Source organism: Parus major, chromosome 3, assembly GCF_001522545.3.
Source record: "Parus major isolate Abel chromosome 3, Parus_major1.1, whole genome shotgun sequence".
Lineage (NCBI taxonomy): Eukaryota > Metazoa > Chordata > Aves > Passeriformes > Paridae > Parus > Parus major.
In genome coordinates this window covers 19,210,184-19,229,978 of record NC_031770.1, presented here as the reverse complement: position 1 = coordinate 19,229,978, position 19,795 = coordinate 19,210,184, and the positions used below count along the sequence as shown (strand labels likewise).

Sequence of the window (19,795 nt, the reverse complement as noted above, 5' to 3'; positions counted from 1 at the left end):
TTTCTACCATTGAAAAAGCAGTATTAAGTACAATGGTTTTGTAGTCGAGAGAATATTTTATTAAAGTAGGGAAAGAAATGAAGTAATACTTTTAATACATTGTATTTGTCTCAAGAAGACATGCAAATGTATTAAGTACCAAAGGCTTTGATCCCCCAAATTCTTAGATTTCTGCCAGCTCCCTGCAAAGGAAGGAGTGAGTAGGGTATTCATTACCACATTGCACAGTGCAACAAATTCCAAAAACAAGACTAAAACTTGAAGAGATATTATTAAAAAAGAATGGAAGCGATTTCATCTAACTAGAAGGTAGACTCAAACTCATCCCCTTGTCTTTCCTATGAAACTTTACCAATTTTAAATCTAGGCCTAACCTTTCCACAAACCTTGGGGAATTTAGAGTAAATTAGTATTAATTTTGTCTGTCTAGATACTAACTCTGTTGATTGCTCTGTTATGTGTCTTGTTGAATACTTGAACATATATAATTAAAATGTAAAGTAATTAACAAGGATTGCTTGAAAAGTCATTATTTAAACATGCACTTTGTAATCAATTTTGACCCAGATCTTACAAAGAGTTTCATCTGTACAAGAAGCAAAAACTTCTGAAGTATCCAGCTGGCCTCTCCAAATTACTAATCTGTTTTCATAGTTGATATAATATCTGTGTGCATTTAACTAGAGAGTATGTAAAAAAAGTGCAACTAAAGATGACTCTTTGTTAAGACACCTTTTCAGCAATAATAATTCCAAAGATACTTAATCAATGTATTCCACATTCATTATGGCTAATTTTAGTTTCATTAAAAGTGCTAAAAGCCAATTTTATTAGTGCTCCTGGAGATATTCTGTAGCATTTCACATTGCTTGAACCCTTTATGAACTATAGTTTTTTATTACTGCCAAACATTTAATCAAAGAAGCACAAAATACAATATACACAGTATTTTAACAGAGATTGCAAAATGTAGCTTCAGAAAGCCATTTTACTCATGGAGGCACACTGTCTCTCAGGGTGACTAAAGGAAGTGCCTAGACAGAACATAGATTTAAATTTATCCTTGCATTTAATTTTTCAGAGGAAGAACATTTAAATTATTTCAGATATTGTATTTTTACACTTTGGAGCAACAGAACCCAAACCCCAAACCTGTGTTATGTAGATTGAAATGATCTAATACTTCATTTTCTTCAGTTAAAAAAAAATTAAAATATTTCCCCCTCAAATTGCTCTTCACATTTTTTAAATTTTAATTTTTTTTTAAGAAAAGGCTTAAGAAAAGGTGTAAATTTTGAGAAAACACAGGCCTTATCAGGATTTGCTACTGATCAACAAATCCATGCCTGCCAACTTTAGAGAGTTGTTATTATGCTTTAGTGTTTTCGTTCAGATCTCCCTGATTCTCAGTGATGAGCATGGTGATGTTCCTCTTCTGGATAATATTTAAATTTTCAGTGCCATTGTCACTTTCTATAAAATATACATTTCACAGACCTGCCATGAGAGCAGTATCTCTCCCCTGTAGCTGGGAACTTGTGCACGCTCGTGGCATGGCTATAACACAATCTCCACAGCTGAGTATGGATGGTGTAGGAAGGGGTGGAAAAATGAAGCAACAACATAATGAGCAGTTCAGTGCAGTATGTAAAAAAAAGTAGCTGCAGGCTATTACTTTTCTATTTACTGTTATCAACATTAGTTGTTAGTGAAGACAAAAAATTAATTGGTCATAATGTAGGCAAATCCAAAGGCTGTGGTAGGACTAATGAGTGAAGAGATATAATGACCATTGGATAGAGATGGTTTGTGTATCTCCAGAAAGGGATCTAATTTGTGTGAATCTCATGTATTCCATTTGTATGGAATTTGTGTTGACTGTGGCATTTTATATTTGAAAGAACTTGTGCAAAATGTTTATGGTGTAACTGCAATCAGTAATTGTGGGAGACTGCAATAAATTCCAAGACAACACATGAAACTTATCTTTATGTAGCACTTGCAGATCACCAAGTGTTCACAGGCAAAACTCTACTGGGCTCATAAGAAAACTGCAATATAACAATGATTAAGTACTATGAAAATAATAACAGCATGAGGAGAATCTGTAACTTTATGAGATATTTACATAAGAGCCAGACTTGCAGAACAAAAGATTAAGTTGCAGCTGGACTTTACATATCATAGAGATGGACCTGAAATTTCACATTCACTCCAGTGATTCTGCTTGCCTGCTGTTTGAAGCATGGATCCCTGCCATTCTAATTTGGCATCCTGAAGAGCTGAAGGAACAACCAGTGGTTGTTTGGCATACATATGTTTCTACCACTTACCTGTATTCATCTCCTCTTCCCCACTGTACATTTTGCCCATTAGTGAAATAGCTTGTAGGGTTTTCTCTAAGAGGGGAACAAATAACAGAGGACCAAAATAAATTGTCTTTAGACCCATATAACTTAGAGATGAAGAATGCACCCTTTAAAATTTTGAGTAGCCCAACATTATTTTGAATAAGCTAGCATCTCTGAATACTTTTGTCTATTAGACACTATGTTTTATATGTGCCTTATTTAATTGTTTTGATGCAAGAAACTGGAATTTCCCAGTAGGATATGTTAATAAAAAATGCATTAGATCTCATTGGGTAGATTTCTCTCCTCTCAGCCCCAAGAGTTTAATACTTTATGAGGAGTCTGATGCCTTACACAGTTTTCTCATGGGTCCTCATGGAACAATACAAGATTTTAAACATTTACTCTTTTCCTCAACTTTCCCCACATCTTGAAACCAATTTCTTTTCCTACTACTTTTATTCAAGGTTTATTAGTAATTAGAATTATGATAAAAGCAAAAGACAATATATTTTAACTGAGCAAGTCTCCTTTAAAAGTTTTAGTATATCTTTGTAGAAAATATAATTATCTTTAAAGCAGCTAAGTATCTGAATTATTTTATGTGTATTTCAGTCATATGTTATCTATTTTATAGGAAATTTACTGGCTTTGTGCAATATGGAAAAGGATTTCTCATATTTAACACTTCATAATTAATTTAGTAAACTCACATATGTCTATTTGGGAATTGTTTATATACAACTGATAAAATCCCTACATATATAGGTATGATTTGGAAACAGTCTGTCACATAATTTTGACTTGCCAGATATTCACAGATTGTTAATGATGTAGATTACTAAAACAGAGTTTGAAATGTGTGTTTTATATTAGCAATTGTTATATTATACCACACTAGTAATACAATAAGTGATGCAAAAAAAAAAAATCAAATTCAGTGATGAATTAACCTTTCTATTTTAGTAATAATTTAGAAATCATTGTGCAAAATATTTGTTTTTCACATGTTTTATGCTATTAAGACTAAACACATTGTAATAGTTATTCAGGAATTTATTGTGGACATTTTGTTGGGAAAAAAACAATTTGGTTTTGGTATTCCATAAATTCTCTTCTATTTCTCCCTAACCAAGGACTGTTTTACTTTTGAAAGTGCAGCAGGTGCCACTGTCTGTTTTTGTTCCTAGTGTATGTAGAAATTTAAATGAGTTGAAGTCAAAGATAATCCCATTTTCTGCTCAGATTCCAGGCATCTACAATTCGCCATTCAAAAAATCCCCAGATCCAATAGAACTGCTGCTACGGAAGTCAAAGCCACTGACCCACAGAAAGCAGCAAGTGAAGAGTCCCTTTGCTGAGCTCTATGACTGGCCAACATGTAAAAAGCCTCCAGCTTTTGTCACAGCACTGCCTCTGCTACCTGCTGACAGACAAAAACCTCAGGTAATATTTTCCAGTGACTCTGAGGCAGCTTTTGCTCACATCTTTTATCATAGATTATCACAGAATATCTTGAGATGGATCACTAGGTCTGAAAATCCCTTTTGTGATTTTTTTAAAAATATAAACCTAGTGCTTCCATTGAAGATATAAAGTCTTTGATCCAGATTTGACTTAAAGAAAAAGAAATCTAGGTGTTATGTAGGAATAGGCAAATATGATTCTTGATATGTTGTTTTTGTCCTTTGGGAAGAAAAGTGTAATTTATGATATTTCAAAGGTATGACCTGATATAATTATCAATATTAGGATTCATTAGAGCTAGAATTCTTAATTTCCAATCTTAAATAATGAAAAAAACAAAAAAGAGAAATGAAAGGATAGGAAAAATGAAAGGAAAAGAGAAATGAAATTGATAGGAAAAACTAAGCACTTGTGATAACTTTTTCCTCAGTTTGCAATTATTTTCCATATGAAGACTGAGACACCCTCTCAGTTCAGAATAGTTGCTGCTCTCTTGTGTCCACTAAGTGTGTGTCATCTCTAATTACAAAGATTTCTACATGTTGTGCTCCATCACAGACAAGTTTCCCAGCTTCCAATCTTAACTGTCATGGTCACGATTTTAACTTCAGTTGGTGTCACCTTATCTTGCAGGTGAATTTTTTTCTTTTCTGTAAAGTAATGGACATCTCTGAGATAATGCACCAAAGTGAATGTCTCACAAGATGGCTAAACAGCTTTTGCCACCTTATTATCAAAAGCTGCTGGGAACATGACCAATATATACAGCAGAAAAACTTTTGAGACTTTCGTGTTCCACACTTGATGACAGTATGATGACATGTAGCTTTTGCCAGTAGGTGCCTGATGCAATTACTTTTGGGATAGAAATACTCTGTCTTTCCCTCTGTTCTGAAAAATTTGTCAATTTTCCCAATCTACTGAATCTTCTACTTAGCTCACACAAACACTTTCCGTGCTGATTTCACTTTGAGTGACACAACATCTTCAGAATCTCTGACATTTTCTCTTTTTGTACTCCATTCTATATTTAAATTTCCTTATCTGTATCTTGCTTAGAAAGAAAATACTTTTGAATGAGTTCTTCTTAGCAACTTTCAGTGAAGCTATTACCTTATCTTCAGGAATGTAACAACTTGAGAAATAAGCAATGTGTGTATATCTTTAATGGTGTTTTGCTCCTCTGAATCAATATTGCTCTCTACAACTCTTTGAAAGGAGGCTGTAAGCCACGTGAGGGTTGGTCTCTTTTCCCAGGGAGCCAGTCACAAAACAAGAGGACATAACATCAAACTGTACCAGGGAAGGTTCAGGCTGGACATGAGGGAAATTTTTTTTCACTGAAAGGGTGGTCAGGCATTAGTACAGGATGACCAGGGAGCTGGTGGAGTCACCATCCCTAGAAATGTTCAAGAAATGGGTGTACATGGCACTTAGTGCTATGGTTTAGTTTGACAAGGTGTTTGGTCAAAGATTGGACTCAATGATCCTTGAGGTCTTTTCCAACCTTTATGATTCTATGATTCTAAGAAGGTGCAGGCCTGTGAGAATACCTCTGAGAAGTAGAGGTGAGCCCTCTGCTTATAACAGTAAGAATCAACTTCAGGGCTACCTTTGTCCCTCCTTCCCTACCTTGACTGCTCGAACTTCTTCATAGAATGACCTCATTGACTCACAGTAGAATTGAGACAAATTGTGAGCCAACAAGCAGTTTGGGTTATCAGGGAGTTTAGAGCTGACATAAACATGACATTATAGCTTTACCATCTGGGACCAAGAGAGCTATGACAGTCCTTGAGCAGGATGTGACTGGTTGCATTGTCTCTCAGGAAAGAGGAAAGATTTTGCCTTGTGGACATGGTACAGGAATCAGGCTTTTAAATAAATAGGGAAGTCACAGTTCTTCCATTGTTAAGCTGCTCTTTCAAAACTGCTTTACTGTATACAAAGTACCTTACAAGCTTCTGCTTGGATTTGGAATATTTTATAGACCTTTCTATGTTCAGATGCACGCACAGCAGTCATGCACAGATAGCCTTTTAGAACAAACCAGAAGAGTTCTGTTTATTTTCTGCACCTCAAAGAGGGAATTTACTATATAATACTTTAATCCTTTCAGCACCCTGGGATGTACACTGTGGGGTAAATTTTCAAAGCACAGCGCGTGGATTTAGCTGCCCGACTCTTATTGATGTTAATGGGAGTCACACGGCTAAATCCCTGCACAACACTTTGACAATTTAGGGTTGTATGTCTAAGAAAAGGACACTGGTTTGAGCTGATGAAACAGCTGGAAATGAAAACCCACCAGAACACATCCTCCTGAAAGTTGTCTGGTGTGACAATAAGAAATTTAATTACTAGATATACTTGTGTCCTAGTTCTTTGTGGTGACACTTTTTATCACCAAGCTTCTTTTTCTAATATCTGTCTGGCTCACTGTGAGCCACTTGTTACTTTCTTTCAGGTATCTAAAATTTTTATTGCCCATAGGTTTGGATATTTTATATGAGGATGTCAATAATATATGTTTAAAAGAAAAAAAAACAACTTTCAGTTTTCTCATAGGGATAGGGGTTTTTAGTGTTTAGTAGGTAAGCTCTGTGTGTGTAAGGTAGAATATTTAAAAGAAACGTTTTAGTGATGCTTCTACATTAATTAGATCTATCATTTTTACTGAGTTAACTAGAATTATAGTTTGATAGAAACACAGATAATGCAAAAATCAGTCATCTATTCATTAAAAGACATTAGTAACAGAATGCACATTAACATTTAGATTTTTTTTGCATGCTGTTATCTGTTGTGGAATGGAGACAGTGAGGAATGCATAATTTCATGTGGATCATACTTTTTATCATGACTTTCTGATGGTATGATAAAATAGTAAGAATTCTCTTCTGCTAACCTTTATTTGGCAAATCAGTTGGTATCAGGAGTTATGCTACTCAGTACAAATTCCAAACATAGAGCTTAGAGCTGTATGAGTTTCCTTCAGGGTAAAAATTGTTGGTTGACTCCTTCCCCTCCTTTCCTACCTTGACCTCCGCAGAAAGATTTCTCTTTGAAGCAGGATCCCTGAAATTCTTCCAAGAATTGTCTATTTGAAAACTTTTCTAAGCAACTTTCTCCCAGTTTCCAAAAGTCTTAGTCTTGTAAAATGCAAATAGACACATGTATTTTTTAGAGGTCTTAATTTAAGATACATTCCTGAGGTCCTTATTACTAAGTACATTTCTTCAAATACATTATTCAGAGGAATGGAAAAATCTTCAGGGAATGTTTAGAATTATTTTTATTTATTATGTATTATTATTTACACCCTGCTTTCATTAGTGATGACACAGATTTGTTTTGAGGGACCTTTGCTTAGTTACATCATTTTCCCCTCTCCTATTAGAAGTTGTAATTTTATTTGAACTATAGACTGGGGGCTTTTGTATGGATCTAACTTCTAGTTAGGCTGTAGAAATTAAAGGTGAAGAAAACCTCTTGCTTGGCTATCTTATTTGGCACTTATCCTCGAGGAATATGAGCCAATATTTTTCAGTGAAGAAATAATACAATATTCTGAAAGCCTTCTTTTAGGAGCAAATATACTCATCTTGGTATTATTTGGTAATAGTACTTTTCTTTCTTCCTTCTGCCATATATCCACTTAATGCAAACATCTTGTAACAGAAGATTAATTTTTTATAATGAATTTTGAACTTTTTTATAACTTGATTATCAGGTTATGTATCACTAGAACATTGTTGACTAGTTTTAGTGGCCTATTCTGATATTGATTATCCTCTCACTTTTCATTCTGTTTTTTTAAGACTTTTGTGTTCTTTTTAAATGAAATTTTTTTTACCCAGACATATAAAATAGAAGCAAGAAAATATCTGCAAGAAGTGTAAATACTATGCTCATTTACTTACTGGGACCTTCTAAAAGATCTCCAAATCTTGGTGCTGCACCTTTAAAAAGTAAAGTTCCAATAAAAATCCATTAACTACTTTCAAATATAGCAATCCTCCTGTCCAGCTGTGAAAAGTACTAGATGATACTTATTTGCCATTTGTGTTATTTACGGTCCATGACTTTTATGGTAACTGGTTCCTATTATTGGTTTCTATTAATGTAAAACATAAGTGAACATAAATGAGGCGTGAATCATTTCTTTTTATTAGCCCCACAGTCTTCACTCAGTGCTTGCAGTAACTCCAGCTGTGACTTGTTAGTGATAACCTATTTAAAGAAGGATATCTTTAAGAATAAAGGCAGTGAGTAGGATTCTTTGTCTGTTCACAGATTCAAAAGGTTTCATTAGTTCATTGCAAGATCAACAGTGATGAAAATAAAAATTAATTGGTAATACTTTTAGGTCTGGGGTTGCCATTAAACTGTCCTGAGTGGCACAGGGCACTAATTATATTCCAGGTAAGTTCTTAAGGGTTAATGCTAGAAATGAGTTGTATAGGATATGTCACTTCAGCAGCACGGGAGAGGACTTCCTGCTGCTATTTGTCCATGTTGTTAAATGGTAGATACCAATACAATCAGTTATTAAACATTATACTCTGGGAAAAAGAGACACGTATTTTTAAGAATTACAGAGTTAATATGAAATTAGACTTTTCAGAAATGAGCTATACACCTATAGTACTGAAGTAATGAATTATGTTAGAAGAATTGTATCTTAGGCTGTGCATTTAGTTCCCTTACAGGTAGGTTTATAGTTAAAAGAGCATGTTCTTCAAAGTTTCTTTTATGAAAATAAAATACTTAAGTTTTCTGCTAAAGCAGAATTTAGATATAGTTAATGCTTGCTTTTTATTTCACCAATATGTTTTTCTAAGTAAAAACAATATCTTCCTAATCAGTTCTAACAATATATTTGTTTAAAGTACTAAGTCTTTATTAGTAGTTAAATAAATTTGGAGTGCACATTTCTCACTCTCTTTGAAGCCTTAGAGTATGTTATCAATCTTTATGTAAGTCTCTACCAAAACAAAGTGCTTTAATTATTTTGTAGGAAGAGTCTTGATACACTTCCCAAACATTCTGTGTTGTGTTTCATCAATGATATGTCATGAATAAAAGAGAGAAAGGAAAGAATTGTAACCCCAAAATAAAATACTTATACTATCCTACAACTTTCAGGGGCCTTTCCGCAATCCTGCTGAAGTGTTGCAGCAGCGCTACAAGCCTTTGGAACCAACCCTGCGAGTGAGAGAATCAATGTATTCACCACCAGCCAAGGCCAAAGAGGCAGCACAAAGGGAGGAATGGAGAAATCCCTTACATGACAATGAGTGAGTTCTTTGGTTTTTCTTATATTGTTGTGAGAATGTTTTCTTTATTCCGTTGCTTTCAGAAACCTTTCATGCCTGACAAAATGAAATGTCAAACCTGACAGCTTACTAGAAAACATTTTATGTATATACTTCTAAATTCTGTGTCCTTAGATTATAAACTGCTCAGGGCAGAGACCCTATCTTGTAATTGTGTGACATGTGCCATCTATATCTATGAATCTGTAAAAGTACTTGCAATAATAATAATATGTGATGCAACAGACGGCTTTAATGGGAAATAAGAAAATAAATGCAATTTCTGTCTTGCCACATGCATCTTGCCAAGGAAAAAAATACTGTTTCAGTCTTTATATTCTGGGAACTTACTGGTTATGGGAGGAAAAATGGTCTTGTGTGCCAATGAGACTTGTTTTCACTCCCACAACTGTACCACAGCTCACTTGGAAGGGGAGGGAGCATATGTTGCATGTTAGAACATGATACAAAAACTGGAATCATCTTTGAAGCAGTTTGATTTCTTAAGCCATAGCAGCTGTAATAGTGTCAGACAGGCCAGTTAGTTTCCATAAAATCTCAAATACAGGCATAATCCATCCCAAAGGATTAAGGCTTCTGTCCCAAATGATTTAAGGTTATTGCCAAAACATTTGGGTTTTTGTTTTTGTTTTTTTTAGCATGATGGACTGTTAAACACTGTTTTGTCCAGTTATAATAAAAGCCTGCTAAGTCCCTTTCTCTGGCTTTGTAGTTAAATAGAAAAAGAATTATGTTTTGCCAACCTTTCCCTTGAATTCATGGCTCTTGGCAATCCTTTGGCCCTTCAATACCAGAATTCAGGATAGAAGGGAATCACTTTTCCTCATGAGCAGCCTGTGTTCATTGGCACATGATGTTTTGCTATCTTTGATCTCTTTCACACTTTTTTATCAGCTCCATATTGCTATGTGTCAGCTTCAAGACTGGGACTTAAGACTGCCAGAATCAATTGTGTTTACACGGTTTAGCTTCTATGTTTTTATTGTTGGACCATTTCCCCCAATTTAATATTAATAGTATCTTTGAATGAAAATTCTACTCAAAAATGGTTTTGAAATTAAAACAAAATATTTTATTTGGACTACTTTTTCACTTTTTGACAACGTTTTTGGTGGGGTTTTTTTGTTTGTTTGTTTAGTGAGCAATAGCACTTTTTATTCCTTTAATACCAGTATAATAGCGGAGTTCAGTTACAAGTAAAATATACTCCCCTTTTCCATTTCTCTCTGTTTTCTTTCATTTATTTGTGTGAGGAGGAGAAAACAGCTTAATTTTCACATCTCAGCTTAAATTTGTGCTTTTTTCTTTTCATTTTTATATCTAATTTCTGCTGATGAAATTTAAAATAACCCCTATCACTACATAGTAATTAATACACTACCTCTCATTTAAAGTGTTTTCTTCCTTGAATTAGTTGTGATTGATGCATTCCAACTGAGGATAGCTGATGTTCTTCATTTATAGGCATAACTATATTGCCCAGTCTTTATTTGATGAAGTTTACCCCAGACATTACTGTCAACACTTTCAGAAGGTCAGACCTTGCAATAAATGTTTCACTGACTCTTCAGTGAGGGAATTGTGAAGATTTGGTCTTGTACAGTTTAAATTTGGAGCCTCCAACTTTGGTACATATTATTTGATGTGGGGTCTTTATTTACCTTATGGTTAAGGAAGCATTTAATTCCATCCTTAATGCACAGAAGCAATGTCCCAACAATCAATGATTCTCAGCTTCATGCACACTAAATGCAAAGTGTATTATACATTTTCAGGCTGTGATCATTCCATTTGTGCTTCTTATTCAACCAACCATGCAAGGGTCACATCTGTAACCTTGAAAAGGTGATGACAGAGCTGCAGGTCATCACCAGGACTAATGCTCACTAGCAATGCTGCAGCTGCTGTGTGGGATGTTGGTCTCCAGGGAGGAGCCAGCAAAGGGTTACTCAGATTCTACAGTAGTTTTTTCTCAGCAGTGTCTATTATGAATTGACAAATTTCTGTTTCTTGCCATGTAATTGTGTACTTTGGGACTTTATTTCTTCCTGGTAGTGCTTCCTATGCTGATTATTCTTCTGTTTTAGAAAATAAGTAGAGAAAGCAGCAGAAGTATGTGGTATTTTTTTGAGAAAGCTTGTGTTTGCATGAAATGACAGACTGAATCCTTGATATGTATATTTCTAGAATGACTACTGTGTGGGGTCTCTTAAGACAGAAAGATTGTTGACATGTATACCTGAAATTTTTAGCAACATTCAGAATTCTCACACACCTCTGATTATAAAGGTTCTTAAAAGCAGTTTTTACAGGATGATAGGATGAGTACTGCAAGCTCTTAAAGAAATGGCAAGAAAGTTCTTGCTTTTGACAAAATGAAGAAAAAATTTGGAAAAGCTGTTGAGAGTGAGGCAAGCAGAAGCAGTACAAATGAAACCAAAAGAGAATATTCCTGTGCGTGCTTAAAGCAACTGCTGGAATTTCCTATTCTATAACGGAAAAGCAACTGGGCAATCCAGTCTAATAAGAATGATTCCCTTTTCTCATGTAATTGAAGCTGTTACTACCTTATTGTGCTATTTTTCATACAAATGAAGTGATTTCCCCCTCCACATGGATAGGAATGACAATTGCATTCCTTTGGGATGGCCACTTAATATAGTGTCTAGTTTGAGACACCAACTGCTGGGTCCAGCGGATTTAGACAAAGCATAAGAAGTTCTTTCCTCACTTGGTGCAGCCGCATGCTGGCCTAATTTTCTAGAGGACAAAAATGTAAATTATTTTCATTAACTTTGATGAAATCTGTCTCATATAACATGCCTCATACTTCAAAGTATATTAATAAACATCTTTATGAAGTCAACAAACATCAGAAGGGGATGCAGTGTGGTGATAGCAATTGTGTAAGGCTTAGGTTTCCTAATTTTTTGTAGTCTTCTGGTGTGACATCAGAAACATCATCTCAGCTTCTGGCTCTGTCTGTGCCCAGTGCTGTGCTGGAGATGCACAGCCTGGTCTTGGCCACACTGGTTCACTCATGTGCAGCAATGTTAGCACATCCTGTCTCTCCTGTGCCGTGTGAATACAGCAGCGCCCAGTTCCTCATGGGCTTATTTTCAGCAAGATGGTGCTTTTCATTACAGCAGCTCAGGTGCTGCTGTGCTGCCTAGTATTAATGGTAAGAAAACTTAAAATGCAAGTCACTTTAAGTTTTAGAATTTAAAAAAAATCTTTAATTTCTAGAGTTATAAAATATTTTACTGACTTAGCTGCAGAGAAAATGGCTAGTACATTTTATGTCAAACAAACACAACATATCTGAAAACTTTTTTCAAATTGTACTTAGTTTCTTATATGCTTTGCAACTTCAGCAATTTGCATATTTTCTGGACTGTTATTGTATTATGATAAACAGGGATTATCATATATTTTCAGATAATGTTTTCTTAACAATTCAACTTCTATTTGTAACTCTTCCATTTATTTTAATTACTAGCACAGTGTGCAACATTTATTAATCAGCAGAGTCTTTTTAAGTTAAAATACTAAATTAGCTAACCCCATTAACACAGAATACTCCAAACAAGCAGTAATAGGAGAGGTAGTTACTGTGCAAATCGTATTATACATGCGGGTGCTCTAGGGCACAGTTAAGCATGATTACCCTCTTTTGATCCAGTATTCCTCTGCTTCTTCCAGCTAATTTCCACTGGAAATTTACAAAGTAGCGCCTTCATTTTTCCATCTTAATTTTTCTAATGAAGTTCTGGTACTTTATAGCACTGGGGATACAGATAATAAGTCTGTGTATAATTAAGAAATTCTGGAATTTGCTGTAGAAGGGATCTCTTTTACTTCCTACAAGAACTAGGCTGTGCTTTTATTTGCCACTTTACATTTTTGCAGAGAGGAGTTAAATAAAAATGGCCAGAGGATTTTTAGATTTAGTGATGTTACAATCAAAATGATTGATACTTTTCCAATAAACCATGTATTTAGTATATTACCAGAAACAGTATTTGTACTGATGCACCCAAGTAGGTTTCTCATGCCAAAAACAGTGCACTTGATATGTTAAATAAAATATATAATCTTTATTCTTTTGTCTAACACTTTGATTTTAATATACACACATTATAAACTAAATAATGTCTGCCCTGCTGCGCTTGTTTTGCTATGGAAAACCATTATGCTTCCTTCTTTGTTTCCCAAGTGAAAAGATAGACACTATTTAATTTGATAAAAAAATTACTTCAGGTATAATCCAAATTTGAAAGCTTAAAACTGATGTAATGTTTTATGAATGCAAAAAAAAGAACATAAAATATTCAGATTCCTGATAGAGAAGCATGGCTTGTTTGGAGCTAATTGGTCATGGAGTTCTTTAAAGTGAGATAAAATAGTCTTATTTGAATTAAATCAAGACAACAAGGAATTGAATTACTATTGTAAAAAACCCCTTTAGATAAAAATTTAACAATATCATAGGGTTAATATTTTGCTGGAATCTTTTCTACTAAATTACAAGAATGTACAGCATATAAAAATATGGAAGTTTAAAAAACCACGTAAGCAGTATTCTGTTTTATATTTCTAACTGTGCCCTGGCAGTGCAGCATGTGTGTCAGTCCAGCAGATCCGGCAGTTCTTAGAAGTCTGGGTATGTTTTGAAGCATTTCTGGGATCTGTATCACCTGCTTGCTCCACTAGACTGCTGGAATTTTGTTTCATGGGCAGGTTTGGAGAATATGCTGAAGGACCACTGTTTTTTTGTTGTCATTTAAATTTCAATAAAAAGTCCTGTTTCTGTCCTGTGTCCTATTGGTAAGTACCATATAGGGTTGGGACACTGCTGCCCAGCAGTCAGTGATGGACCTGTGAAATTGTCTTTCCTGCTTGCGGTGCTGTGCTCCTCTCACACTGCCATAGACATGAGAAACCAGCTCCTGCTGCTGCTTCTGTCATCTCTGTCAACCCAACTGGGAAACCTTCAGCATCTAAAAGACCTCTTCTAAATCCTGTCAAAATAGTGAGAGAGATTGCAATAAAAGAGACAGACTAAAGGGAAGAAATGGTAGGTAAGGAATGCAGGAACAAAAATCATGGAGGGGGAGTGTAAATGTGTGAGGGACAAAAGGATTAGAAAGGTGAAATTAATAGTAGATGGAAGGTCCAGCAAAGGATGACAGATAAAACAATGTTTATTTTTGTTAGCAACAAGTATCTATGGTGTCTTTAAAATTTAAATACCTCTAGCAGCTATCAGGTCCTGGTCTGGCTACTAAGCAAAGGCTTCTAGGTATTTTTAGGCTAATTAGGCTCAATATAGAGGGGTCCTGGCAGCAGTGCAGCTGGCCTTCATCCCCAGTGACACAGCCAGCCTTGGTCTTGGTCCTTCTCAGGTTATGTATGAGTAATACTGCCACTTGTGGTTTCCCATTTTTGGTTCCAACCCTTTCCCCATTTTGAATGTATTCTTTGGCATCTCTCTCATTCAGGCTGAGATTAAATATTTTTAAACTTTTCAATATATCTATTTTGGGAAAGTTCACCCTCCATTAAATAATATTTTGGGTAGTCTCAGCTTATACTGACTTTGTCCTACAGCACAATAAAACATCAATACAGAATTTAATCCTTCTATGATTGATATTTCTGCCTCTGTCATGTTTACTGAAAACCTTTAAGAATTTCTGAATTTACACTTAAATCACAAGGAAAAGCTGAAAACTAGATGTAGGAATAATGAGTGAATGTTTTGAAATCAAAACTATTGAAATCTGAACTTGTACAGTTGATAATGGTATCCTGCCATTGCCTGAATTTAACTTTCTTCTTCCATCACTCTCTTCTATCACTTGCAGAGCACATACTGTTATTAATTTTGGGAAAAGCTGTGTCAGGTGTATACAAAGAGCTACAGAACATAAAACCATTACTGTAGTGTTTTGCAGTGCTATTACTTCTTGCTATTATTATTGGTTGGGGGCGTGTAATGACTTTTGTATTACTCCCATTAATTTGGTTACCCTATTTAACACAAAAAATTGTTGTAATTTTTTTAATTACTTATTCACATAATAAAAATTCTCACTTACTTTAAGCAGACACTGAATTTGCAAGCATGTTATCCTTTCTTGTAGCTACAGCATCATCACTTTAAGGATATGCTCTGACTCTGAGAGCAGAAGTATAAAGGGAAGAAAAAGCTGCCATTACACCTTATTACATTTTTGTTCTTTCATTTAAAAGAACATACTGCTAGCTGTGTCTCAAAGTGTTAATTCTGGAGGGTTTTTTGGAATCATAGTAGAACCTAACTTACTCTGAGAATTTGCTTGCCAAAAAGACAAAGATTAACCGACCCACAGTAAAATCAAAACCTCTATATAGAAATTTCTTAAGGAAAACTGTAATAATTTATTTCTTCTTTCCTCAAGATTTTTTAAATAATTTTGTGTATAAATTTTACAGACATGGTATTCATGTTAAATTATAAATGCTATGTCTCAACTAAATTCTGTGCATATATGGGCAAATCCCAAAACTGCAAGCCTTGTCTTCTCAGCTATTCAATCCCCTGAGAAAGCCAATTTTCTTTAATGTCTGAACAAAAGAAAAATGTACTATTAAAATGCAATTCAGAGGTGATAAAAACTGCAAGTGGAGCAGCCAGCTCACAGCACCTTCGATGTATTTTCTGGGACACTGGGGCCACATTAATTTTTGTGTGTGTGTGATGTCCATCCCATGTGCAAATTAGCATTACAAGTACCCTAATCTGTCTTGTGTGAGGGTGTCCTTTCCCATGGGTATACACATGCTTCTATAGCTTTTTATTATTTAAAAGTCTGCTAACTCAGGGTTTTCCTTTCACTAATTTTATATGACATTTGTTTGTGGCATGTGATAGAAGTTGATATAGCTGGAAAGATTCTAAAACCATTTCTTTTTATGAGGTGAAAAGAAAATAATTTTTAAAACCACTCAAACAGTTTCTGATAAATCAGTTAGTCAAATAATTGTATGCATCTGTATCAGCTGAGAGACAAAGGGTATTTATTCCTTATTTTAATCAAAATTTTGTTTGCCTAACTCTTATAGTGACTCGGGATTCTGAAAAGCTTTCAGCTAAGGAAGGGTTCTAATTAACTACACTTCTTGTCATGGCATTTAAAAGTGTTGTTTTAAACTTCTGAAGCATATCTTTCTAATTTTACTGACATACATTTTTTCCTTCACTTCTAGAATTAAGAACACATGTTGATTTTTTCAGAATACCAGCAATGATAAATTAAATTGCCCATGTTTTACTTTGTAGTAAAATGTACTTGTTTGCTCTCATGACTCTCCTGGAAACTGAAATAGAAGGAACTAAGATGTGTTTCTAGGGTGTCTTGCCAATCTTGTATATACAAGATGTTTTTCACCTTCCTTCCTACAGTTTGCTGTGGAACTTACCCAAAAACCCTGTGGTTGTCCATGACAGTTAGGGACATCCATCTGAAAACCCCTTCCAGCAGGTTCACTGCTCGTTGGCACTATGTAAGCAGCAAGTCCATCATCATTATGACCAAAAATGAAAGAACCTATCTCAAAAAGATCACTATTTAGGATTTAATTATAACTTAAGAGTGAAGTACAGTCTGTGAATTCTGAAGAAACAATTTCTTAGTTTTTTGGTTTACAAGCATGTGCAAGTTTCTGCTCTGTTAAATGAGACTTTAGTTTATTTAGCTTTGGTTATACCAAAGGATGTCAATCTCCAGAGGTGATTTATCCTGCTGAAACTCACTATCTCTTTGCTCCAAATTTAATCTGAAAGAAGCTGCAGGAGAAATTACAGTAATTCTCTCACAATACTAAGAGGGAACATTAATAAGATGCTGAAAAATATCAGGAACATGTGTCTGTGACATCTCCTGCAGCATTGATTTACATCAATCATGTGGCACCTAGAGAAGAGCATAACTGATTTTAAAATATTCTTGAATTTCAGATTTCTGCCATTTTCATCATATCATAAAAATGATGAGAAGTATGAGCCATCACTTTGTAAGTCAGGCAAATATGGACAAGAAGCCTATGGAACTAAATATTTCAGAGAAGTATATCCTAAGAAGTGGATAGCAGACAAGGTAAGTCACTGCAAAAATCAAGGATTTATTTACTTTTTTAGATTGCTATCTTATTAGAACTAAGTGAATTTCAGTATGATCCAGAGATCATGCAGTCCAATGGGATTCTTTCTGGCATGTTATAAAATCACGTAGTTAGAGCTGTGATGAGATGTGAGATTTCCTTGACTCTCTGGTAAATTCAGCCAGGTTCAATTGAGGAAACCTGTTGGTCCTACAAGATCAGGCTTTAAGATCCTGATTAAGTAAAGCTCCCATTACATACATTTTGCTAAGTTTCATTCTTTTTGTTTTGCCTTTTCTGATTTAAGAGAGTTTGTATATTTACTCTTACACATTAGGATAAGCCTTCAGGAAATTATAGCAAAACCTGATTAAAACAACACAATATTTTACTGCTTACACTATTTAGAAAAATCTTAAAACTACTGAATAGCTGTTTTTTATTTTAAGAAGACATAATTGCCTGCTTTGTCAGGAGCATCTCATATGTGTCTTGTTTTGTAGTGCTGCAAGAGGTAATTTTTCTCACAACATGAGTTTGTGTAGGGTTTGCATTACTTCTATTTGTATTAGGTATCTTAATCACTTTAAAATTTCTGAGTACAAAAAGGATAATGGACTTTGGCTCTGTGCTGCACTCTCTACAATATAGTTAGGGGACTGAAGCATCTTTTGTAGGAGTAAAGGCTGAGACAGCTGGAACACTTCATTCTGGAGAAGAGAAGGCACAGGGGAGAGCCTATTAAAGTGCATAAACACCTGATAAGACTGAAGAAAGAACAGGACCCCAAACCTTTCTCAGACTCCGTAGTATCCAGTGACAGGGCGAGAGTCAATGAACACAAGTGGAGTGCATGAAATTCCATCTAAAAAAAAGACAACACTTTTTTTTCTACTTCTTTTGTGTGAGGATGACAGAGCACTGGCCCAGGTTGCCCAAAGAGGTTGTAGAATCTTTATCCTTGGGTATATCCATAGTCTAGGCAACCTGCTCTAGCTGAGTAGGGAGGCTGTAGAGGATGATCTCAAGAGGACTCTTCTTACCTAAAGAATTCTGGGATTTTGTAACATATGATAAATTATTTCCTTGAAAACTGTTTAACCTTTGTAAATATAACGCAAGTTCCAAGGAATTTTAGTTTGAAAAGGAACATTTTGAAAAGATTTTTCCACAAAACTTTAAGGTTTAAAAATTAGCTAAGAATAAAATTTTGGTATTTCAGTATGCATTAATGATATCTCCTTGCAAATGTAACACCAACAATCAAAGAAAAAGATCTGAATTTGTCTTTCAAAAGCAAGGAGTGGAAGTTATGACTGGCTGAAGACCCACAGCATAAGTATGATGAATAAAGAAATCTTTGTCTTATTTCTGGCACTCATCTTGTCCTGTAAAGACTTGGTTTTCCAGCTCTTAGTAGTTCTTGCTCAGGCTCAGATGATGATATCAAAAATCTAAAGATATTTATAATGTATGTCATATTACACATATATAAACTATGGGCTTAGCAAAAAAAACCCCTCACTTGTGATCTTGGATAGATATCAGCCTAAATCTCTGGAGGTGAATAGCTGTATACATTAACCCAACATGACACAGAGCCTTCCAACCCCAATTCTAAATCAATATGAAGCTTCCATTAGGAGCCACTTACCCTAGCAGAGAGATAAGAGGAGAAAAGGGCTATTTATGACATACCTACTGCTTTAATGGGTCATTATTATCAGGAAAAAACTCAAAAAGAACCACAAAACCTCAAGCTCCTCATGGCAATTTAATGGAAAAAGGCCTATAGGCAGATGTGAGGTCATACTTTCCTAACTGCTAAATTTGGTAGAACTCTGTGTCACTTTCTTATTTCTAAACTGTATGAAAACTTTGAATACATCTGTGCTATGAAAAAAATTATCTGTTCTAATGAATCACAAGACTAAAGGGCATTTAAAAAATACTAGAAAAAAATGGATCTTTGCTTAATAGTTTGTCTGCTGAACACAACCCTCCTTTGAGTTTACCACAAGGTTATATTTTTGTGGATGCCACCTCTATTACAAGCTGAGTAGCTGATAAAACTGATCTCTACTCAGCTTCTGACAGTCTTATGCTAAACAAGTTTCTTGTATTGTTGCTGGTAAGACTGTGTAAGTTCTTCCAAGGAGTGAAGTCAGTGGTCAGAGGATCAGTGACCCACCTGAACTGCTGAGGTATTATTTGATGTTAGCTGTTATTATCTGGCTTTTTTAATATTAAATACAAAAAGTTTCTTCGTGTGTGTGTGTGCACGAGCATGTTCTAGTTGTATTTTCCTGAGGTTTTCATGTGTTTATTGCTATGCAATTTAATTCAAGTCAAGTCACAAAAAGATTAGTATGTAAATTATATAATTACTTTAGAAGCAAAATGAGCAACAATGAAAAATATTACCTTGTTACATATCTTCTGGAAAATGAAGCGGTATTAGCATAGACTTCCTCTAAACATAATTACTACCGT

General features: G+C 34.9%; 1 protein-coding gene across 1 annotated transcript in view; it reads left to right on the top strand.

Annotated features, from left to right (window-relative positions):
- SPATA17 (spermatogenesis associated 17) overlaps positions 1-19,795 on the top strand; it is an 88,153-nt gene that overhangs the window by 48,527 nt on the left and 19,831 nt on the right. Inside the window, exons 7-9 of the mRNA XM_015622284.2 lie at positions 3,597-3,797; positions 8,967-9,118; positions 17,160-17,298. Coding sequence (XP_015477770.1) covers positions 3,597-3,797; positions 8,967-9,118; positions 17,160-17,298 — 492 coding nt within the window. The remainder of the gene's footprint in view (positions 1-3,596; positions 3,798-8,966; positions 9,119-17,159; positions 17,299-19,795) is intronic.